This window comes from Phaseolus vulgaris, unplaced genomic scaffold, assembly GCF_000499845.2.
Source record: "Phaseolus vulgaris cultivar G19833 unplaced genomic scaffold, P. vulgaris v2.0 scaffold_20, whole genome shotgun sequence".
NCBI lineage: Eukaryota > Viridiplantae > Streptophyta > Magnoliopsida > Fabales > Fabaceae > Phaseolus > Phaseolus vulgaris.
The window spans coordinates 407,391-416,694 of NW_027174089.1; the positions used below are offsets into that span (position 1 = coordinate 407,391).

At 51.3% G+C, this 9,304-nt stretch overlaps 1 protein-coding gene across 1 annotated transcript; it reads left to right on the top strand.

The window, feature by feature from the left end:
- The first annotated feature begins 6,844 nt into the window (after positions 1 to 6,844).
- On the top strand, positions 6,845 to 7,261 carry LOC137817206 (uncharacterized). Its single transcript, XM_068620451.1, has one exon. It carries the CDS (start codon positions 6,845 to 6,847, stop codon positions 7,259 to 7,261), a length of 417 nt encoding a protein of 138 aa, XP_068476552.1.
- The last annotated feature ends 2,043 nt before the right edge of the window (positions 7,262 to 9,304 follow it).

The following is a 9,304-nucleotide window of genomic DNA, read 5'->3' on the forward strand; positions in this document are numbered from 1 at the left end:
GTCCCGTCCCCGGGCGTTGCCCAAAGTCAAAGTCAACATATGGTGGGACCCCTCAAGGGGCCCAAGGGAAGGAAGTCAACAGGTTGACTGCTTAAGGCGTCACCAGGTGTAGGCGTTGGCAAGATAAGGCGTCGCCAAGATGAGGCGTCGCCAAGATGAGGCGTCGCCAAGGTGAGGCGTCACCAAGGTGAGGCGTCGCCAGGTTAAGGCATCGACGGTGCCACCCCCCGATACCCATGGGTAGGAAAGACCGTGGAAGGGGCGACACCACGAGAGACCTCAGTACCTCAGAACAGTACTAAAGAGAAGAGAAAGGTGGCTTCCAGGCCATAGTTCTAGTACTAGTAGGGGGTAACCTGACTCGTGAAGTACCCACGCCACCGCTGGGAGACCCCTGGGACAGATACGACCCATGAGAGGGCCACGCCCAGGGGAGAACCACGTGCATGGTACGAGAGAAAGGTAGATACTCTCCCAGGGCGAGTGACTAGAGGTTGGGGCGCGTGAGTTGGCACCCAGAAAGGCTCCCCTTGCGCAGATGCACGCTTTAATGCGCTTTAAATGTTGGAGGCGTTTAAAAGGGGCTTTAGACGATTCGAGACGGGAATCCAAGTTTTGACCTAATTCTCGCAGTTTTACACACACAGAGAAGCCTAGTTGTCTTGTTTTGTGCACCCACTGTATGCATAAGCAGTTAGCGTAGAAATCACTAGTTACTCAGTTATTTGACCACCTTCAGAGCATCCATTCACGGTGTTTCGATACGGAGGTGTGTCCCTTTGATGTTTCTCGCTAGCTGACTTGATCGTCGAAGTGCAAACGGCCGTGAGGGCGCCCCTTTGTCCACTTCTTTTCAGGTACTCTCAGACGGAGCAGAACGAAGGTGCCCTAGCTCGCGAGGACAAGCCACGCACAAAGACGACCCTGGTCAACCGGCGGGAACATTTGGCACCCACCGTGGGGCCGATTTAAAACACCAGTCTCACCGCAAGAATTCAGTTCCAGTCACGGTTTTCAATCCAATTCCCTCGAGATAATACTAAGAGCCATTGTTCATTGAGAAATTGGTGCAGCTTTCACCGACTACTTTTGGTTGAGTTGTTGTTTGACCGTGTTCGTTCGAGTTCCCTTGGAGTTGCACGACAGCTAGAAGAAGTCCCAGAAACCACAGATGATGAGATCCACGAGACAAGGTACGATGCGCTCTGAGAGTGAAAAGATGACCATCTAGTAGCTTATGGGTATGATGCAGGGGTTGCAAGAAGCAATGGCAGCGTCAAAGGCTGAGCAAGATCGCATGCAGGAGGATCTCGCGGCATCTCAGGCGAGAAACGAGGAGCTCCACCGCGTGAATGAGGAGTTGCGCCGTGGGTGGCGCAAACCCACGGGACAACGCGACGTAGATGAACCCGAGCCCTTCACCCCACCAAGGGAGTTTTCTACGCCATTCTCGCAGCATATCCTAGAGGCGGTGATCCCCAACACATTCACTGGGCCTAAGGTGACGTTCACAGGGATGGAAGACCCTGAGGCGCGGCGCATCTCACCATGTTCCACACGCAGATGGATTGGTTCATTAGCCTCCTAGAAGGTCACGTCACGTCTTTCGCACAGCTTTCGTAGCTATTCAGATAGCAGTATCTAGCAAACAGGGCTCCACCCCCAGTTTCATATGACTTGTTCGACGTGAAGCAATATCAAGGCGAGACCTTGAAGGAATACATAAACCGCTTTGAGGCGCAAGTGGTGAAGGTTGGCACCACAGAAGAGCCCATGATCGTGTACGCCTTCAGAAAGGGGGTGTGCCCCGGGCCTTTCTGCGAGTCACTCATCCGCAACCGCCCCAAGACTTTTGCTGAGATAAGGCGTCGCACGGTGGAACACATCGCCTCTGAGGGTGAAGTATATGAGAAACGCACGAGTGTTGCGCCCGCGCGCTCAACCCGCCAGGGTCCACGAGCCCGCGACAGGGAGAAAGAGCCAGGAGAGGAGACGCCCCTACGAGGCAAGACGCCCCCAGCCCAGGGGTCGAGCAGAGGGAAACAGGCCAGCGAGGGAAGGAAATAGACCCCCGAGGCACAATTTTGTGGTGGAGCTAAAAGACCTCATCGTTGTGCCCAACATAGCTGACAGGTTGAGGCCACCGGTGAAGTCTGACAAGGTGCTAGGACCCCACAAAGAGTCGTGGTGCGAGTTTCATGAGGCGTTCGTGCATCATATCAACAACTTTTTAGCGCTGGGCTATTAGTTGGATGAGCTTGTGAAGAGTGGATTCTTAAAGGATTATCTAGTTGGGGGTCTGTTGCGACCACAACCTTGGCAGTACCAGAGGAGGATTAGGCGCATGAAATATCGATCCATGGAGAGGTGCACACCATTTCTGGTGGCTTCTCCGGAGGAGGGCCCACTGCCTCTCAGCGTAAGAGGTATGTGAGATCAGTGAATTCAATTGCTCAGGCGGAGTCAGACGATCAGTGGGAGTCAGACCTTGTGTTCACCAGGGCTGACCTACGAGATGTCGTCCCACACGACAATGACCCTGTGGTCATTTCAGTTGTCACAGCTGGGAGGAAGGTGCACAGGGTTCTCGTCGACCAGGGCAGTTTTGCAGATGTCATAAATTGGTCGACGTTCGATAAGTTACAATTGTCCCCTAACCTGCTGAGGCCCTACACCGGGTGTTTGTATGGGTTTAGGGAGAATCAAGTAGAGGTACGAGGCTAACTAGAGTTGAGGACGACGTTTACAGATGGAACGGCGTCACGTACCGAGAGCATTCAGTACTTAGTTGTAAACGCCAGTTCAGCCTACAACATCTTGATGGGCAAACCGGCGCTGAATCGACTAAGGGCGGTGTCCTCCACCCGCCACATGAAGATGAAGTTGCCAGATCTAACTGGCAAGGTGATTGTGATCAAATCCGATCAAGAGGAGGCTCGAAAATGCTATGAGAATAGTTTGAAGACGAAGAGAGGCGTGTTCATGGTACTTGAGCAGACGCCCCTTTCATATACGCCCATGGAGTTAGAACCCTTGGAAAAGGCGACGCCCGCGGAGTCCACGCCTATCGAGGCCACACCTGCAAGGGCGACGCCTATAGAAGATGCGCGCAGAGAAGGAAAATTCGGGGACGCCTGGCCCATGGAAGAAGCGTCATGGGAGGGGACGCCTGATGCATCCGATGGGGCGACGCCAATAGAAGAGGATCACATAAATGAGTCTCGCGCAGAGAGCGTGCGGGATAAGCAACCCCAACCAGTAGACAATGTGGTGGAAAGGCAAATAGGGGGTAAGGTGTTCAAATTGGGACGTTTGTTGAGCCTAGAAGAACAAGAGGAAGTGGCGGTCGTGATCTCACGCCACTTAGATGCGTTCGCATGGACCGCCTCGGACATGCTAGGCATCGACCCATATTTTTTGTGCCACCATCTGACCATGGACACCAGGGTTCGCCCTGTGCGACAGAGAAGGAGGAAGTTCAACGAAGAACGATGCCTCGTCGTGAAGGAAGAGACGCAAAAGTTGCTAAGCTCTGGGCATATCAGGGATATACAATACCCTGAGTGGCTGGCCAACGTAGTGCTAGTGAAGAAGGAGAATGGGAAGTGGAGGATGTGCGTTGACGTCACAGATTTGAACAAGGCGTGCCCCAAAGATTCGTACCCGCTGCCCAACATCGACGCGTTGGTGGATAGCGCCTCGGGCTGCAAGATGCTGAGTTTCTTAGATGCGTTCTCAGGTTACAATTAGATCAAGATGCATCCAAGGGATGAGAGTAAAACGACGTTCATGACGGAGACATGCAGCTACTGTTATAAGGTGATGCCATTTGGGTTGAAGAATGCAGGGGCCACCTACCAAAGGCTAATGGACAAGGTCCTTGCACCTATGCTGGGAAGCAACATGCAGGCCTACGTAGATGACATGGTGGTGACTTCGCACGAGAGAGGGCAGCACGCAGCGGATCTGGAAGAGCTGTTTGCTACCATATCAAAGTACCGCCTCAAATTAAACCCAAAAAAGTGCGTTTTTGGCGTCGAGGAAGGGAAGTTCTTGGGATTTATGCTCACTGAGAGGGGGATAGAGGCGAACCCTGATAAGTGTGCAGCTATCATCGCCGTGAGGAGCCCAACCTCAGTTAAAGAAGTTCGCAATTGACTGGGAGGATGGCAGCCCTGTCAAGGTTTGTGTTTGTTGGAGGGGAGAAGGTGATGGAAGAGGCCCCAGCACCAACCCTTTGAGAGGCAACCACTAGAGTGGTACCTTGAGGCAACCACTAGAGTCATAGTCAAAGAGGGGTCAAGAGGACACATTTTACATGTCATAGACTCTAGTGTGTCATAGTTTTTCTTATTTTCTAGTCAAAGTAGCATAGTTTAAATATTTTTGTAAATGTGTTGAAACATGCAAAGTGGTACCTAAAATGCTAACCTAAGTTTAATTAGAGCTTCCTACTCCTAATTAAACTTAGGTCCAGGCCACAATTAGCCTAAGTGGAGCATAAGGTTCTAGAACTCCTAGCACATGAAAGAATTCTATAACCTACCTCAAATGTGCTGAATTTTGGAAGCCACCATCCCATGTGCTCCGTGTACCTCCATGTGCTCCTTCATTTGCATGTCATTTAGATTACATTTCATTTGTATCTGGCTCTTCAAATTCCAGCCCTCTAAACACTATAAATTGAGGTGCTTGGCTCATGTATTTGCAAGATTGAATAGAGTATTGTTATGCTACCAAATTTGTGCCATACACTACTCTTTGCCTAGCATCTAGGTTTTAATCTTCACTTCATCACCTTCAAAGGGGCTGGCCAAACCTCCCCAATTCCCCACTCCCATGCACCTTCAAGGCACCCATACTTCTTAGAAAGGCCTTGCTCATCTCATCCACTAAGCTTCCGCAACTTTCATCTTCAAAAGCAAAGAAGAGCTCATAGGAATGCCATCAGAAGGGCCACCCCTACTTCCAGTGCCTAAAGAGGAATAGCCGTTTTGCATGGACAGATGTGTGAAGCAACATTCCTCAAGTTGAAGGAGTACCTGGCGACGCCACCTGAGCTTTGCAAGCCACGGGCAGGCGTCCCCCTCCGATTATACTTCGCAGTAACAGAGTAGGCCATCAGCTCTGTGCTGGTCCAGGAGCAAGACCAAGTGCAGAGGCCCATCTACTTCGTAAGCAAGGCCTTGCAAGGTCCAGAGACGAGATACCAATCTCTGGAGAAGGCGGCACTAGCAGTAGTGTTCTCAGCCAGGAGGCTTCGCCATTACTTCCACAGTTTCACAGAGGTGGTGATGACGAATCTCCCCATCCAGAAAGTACTTCAGAAACCAGATGTAGCTGGGAGGATGGTTCGCTGGGCAGTGGAGCTGTTAGAATTTGACATCCAGTATGAACCCAGGGGATCCATCAAGGGGCAAGTCTAAGCAGATTTCGTGGCAGAGCTCTCACCAGGAGGAGACCCTCAAGAGGTGGATAATCTTGGAGGGGCCTAACGGAGTGTTGATCGAGCAAGCCTTACGCTTCGCCTTCAAAGCCAGCAATAACCAAGCTGAGTACGAGGAGCTGATCCCTGGAATGCTCTTGGCCAAGGAGATGGGCGCGCAAAGCCTCTTGGCGAAGAGTGACTCACAATTGGTCATAGGGCAAGTAATAGGGGAGTACCAGGCAAAGGATCCACAGATGGCTGCGTACTTGAGATACGTCGAAGTGTTGAAAGGAGCCTTCGCTACGTTCGAGCTAGTGCATGTCCCTGGAGAACAAAATGCCAGAGCTGACCTACTCGCCAAGCTGGCCAGCTCAGGCAAGGTGGGAAGGCAGAGGACAGTCATCCAAGAGACGCTCAAAACACCACGAAAGTTCGTGGCGGACAACAGGGTGGATGTCCTTCACATTAGCACGGCAAGAGGAAAACCAAGGAGCCAGCGCTCTTTGATTCAAGATACGGCGAGGGCACCCCGCATCAGCACCTACACGGCCTCGCCCAAGGGAGAGAAGGGCGTGCATGTATGCGCCTTGGAGGAAGGCGACACGTGGATGACTCCTTATAGGCGATACATTGCAGATGGAATTCTCCCAGCAGAGCCTGGAGAAGGGAAGAAGATAAAGAAGAACTCTGCAAGGTACACCCTCGTTGATGGAGTGCTATTTAGGCATGGGTTCACGCAACCAATCCTGACATGTGTGAGTGGCGATGAGTGTACGAGGATCATGTCAGAGCTTAACGAGGGGATTTGCGGAAGCCACGTGGGGGGGAAGATCATTAGCTTCCAAGGTGATTTGCGCAGGGTTTTATTGGCCATCAGTGAGGGAAGATTGTGTAAGATACGCCCAGCGATGCAAGCAATGCCAAATGCATGCAGACTGGCATAAGGCACCTCCAGAGGAGCTGAGATCGATCTACAGCCCATGGCCTTTCCACACATGGGGAATTGATATTCTGGGGCCTTTCCCTCTGGCTATAAGGCAGATGAAGTATTTGATAGTCGCCATTGAGTACTTCACGTAGTGGATAGAGGCAGAACCAGTTGCACAGATCACTGCACACAAAGTACAACACTTTGTTTGGAAGAACATTGTGTGTCGTTTCGGGGTGCCAAGGCGTCTGATCTCCGACAATGGCACTCAGTTCGCGAGCCAACAGTTGGGGAAGTTGTGTGCAGAAGTGGGAATCAAGCAGGTGTTCGCATCAGTCGAATACCCCCGGACGAATGGACAGGTAGAGTCAGCAAATAGAGTTTTGCTTAGGGGATTGAAGCGAAGGCTTGAGAAGGCTAAAGGGGCGTGGGCAAAGGAAGTACCAGGGATCGTGTGGGCTTACCACACCACGCCTCAATCTTCCACTATGGAGACACCATTCAGCCTAGTGTACGGGTCAGATGCCATGATCCCAGTAGAGATCCACGAGAGTTCTCCGCGTTTCCTAAGCTTTGTGGCAGAAGAATCCAATGAGGAAAGAAGGGTAAATCTAGACCTATTGGACGAGGCCAGAGAGGAAGCAGGGATAAAGGCTGAAGCTGTAAAGAGAAGAGTAGAGCATCAATACAGCTCTAAGGTGAAGCTGCGGCAGTTCCGTGTTGGCGACCTGGTCGTGAGGAAGGCTCATCCTTACGAGTTGGAGAACAAGTTGTCTCCCAAGTGGACCAGACCCTTCAGAGTAACCGAAGCCAACGGAAACGGTTCATACAATCTAGAGACTTTAGAAGGAGGGCCCATTCCACGCAGTTGGAATGCGGCCAATTTAAAATTTTATTTCAGTTGAAAGTTATGTTTGAAAGTTATGAAACACATAATTGTAAAGGGGACACTCTTTTTCACTCTCGGGGGTTTTTTAATGAGGTCACCCAAGTAAAAATGAAAGTTCAAGTAAAGCTTTGTTTCAGTTTTTCCCTCCCACACGATGTAAGAGCAAAGATTAAGAAACGAAAGACAAAGACTCAAGGCGTCGCCTGAGGTAGGCGTCACCAAGATAAGGCGTCGCCCAGACAAGGCGTCACCAGGATAAGGCGTCGCCCAGACAAGGAGTCGCCAAGATGAGGCGTCGCCGGGACGAGGCGTCGCCAGGTGTAGGCGTCGCCAAGAGTAGGCGTCGCCAGGCGTAGGCGTCACCAAGTTGAGACATCGCCAGATAAGGGAGCTAGCGTCAAAATCAGAGCAAGTAAATGGAGCATATACTCGTGTGCAGAGATCAACCCATTAGCAAGGTACGTTCAGTATAAGTTAAAATTCGGGTGTCTAGTCCCTGAGCAGGGGTTAAGGGATTCCTTCAGGGCGCCCCCTCCTCAGGTATGAATAACTAGCCCCGGTGTCTGGTCTTTAGACACCTCGCAAGGAAGTGGCGGGGGGCGTTTCCTTCAAGTGTGGGCATCAGGCAATAAGATGTTTTGGAGCAGTGGAGAACCAGGTCACTTGGTGCAGATACACGCAGTTGAGGAGAAGAGCCATCCTTCGGGAAACCTTCTCCTTGGGCGTAATCGCCAAAACCTCTGGTCATCTTGGTGTTTAGGCGTGGGCACCAAGCGCGCAGAGATAGGGGCTAAGTTGCCTTGGTGTTTGAGACACTCCATGGACGATACGGCGCTGTTGTATAGGCCTCTCCATGGGCGTGGGCACCGAAGCGCGAATTTCGTCCCAAGTGTCTAGACACGCTGAGGACACCCAGAGCAGGTCTCTCCTCGAGCGTGGACACGCAGTACAGGTAAGATAAGCCCTCCACGCCCTCGAGCGATGTCGAGGCCATAGAAGAGATCAAGTCCTCCTTCGCCTTTTGAGTGATGTCGAGGCTAGAGAAGAGATGAAACCCCCTTTTTTCCATCTTGAAGTGATGGAAAAGCCAGCAATGCCTTTGGAAGTGAGTCCTAGAGGGCTCAAAACAAGTAAGTACAATGAAAGTTGAAGACTTTTACGAGTTCAGAAGGCAAGTAAAAACCGACGAGCAAGAAGAAAAAGAAGGATGGAAGCAAGAGTTACCAAAGATAAGAGAGTAAGAGAAGCTAAAATACTCACGCGAAGGCAAAGATAAAGTTCGAATAGGCATTTAAGCAAAATCAAGAGTTGTAATTACAGATAAAGTTCATGACAGTTACAAATTAAGCAAAAGGCAATTATATACACGTCAAATGTTTTGTCGAAGCACAAAGTAAAAGCTATTCTTCAGGGGCCTCCAGGGGCACTATTTTGCCGTCAACCACTTCGTTCAGAGGGCTACACCCAGAGACGTTAATGTTGTGGTTTGCACAGGCCGCTTGCACAAGAGCCTCTGTGAACCCATCGGCGAACCCAGTGGCAGCCTCCTCGTTCAGCTTTTCCTCAGCAACCTTGAAGTTTGCAGCCTGAGTGGTCATCTATTGTTCTTTGGAAGCCAAAGCAGCCGTCAACTCTTGGACTTTGGCTTGGAGGGTGGCGTTCTTGGCGGCTAGCTTGGAGCACTCACTGGTCTTGTCCTCGAGCGCGACCTCAATTTTCCCCAGTGTCTGCTCCCGATCCACGCACTCAAGTTTCTTTTGCTACACCATGGAGGTCTTCAGCGCTGCTTCCAGATCAGCGACCTTTACTCAGAGGGGCACCACCTGATTAAGGAGTTCAGCGTTGGCTTGCGACTCCTCATGCAACCGCTTATTAGCCTCCTCCTTCGCCTTCTGCACCACCCTCAGAGAAGTCTTGTAAGCATCCTCTTGACGCCCCCAGTGAGTGGCCAACCTCTCCTTCTCCTCTTTCAGAGACGCAACCTCTTTCTCCAGCGTTTGGAAGGCAAAGGCTTCGACGCCTTTGGCCTTGGCCTGCACATGCTAGGTGTGGGCACAAG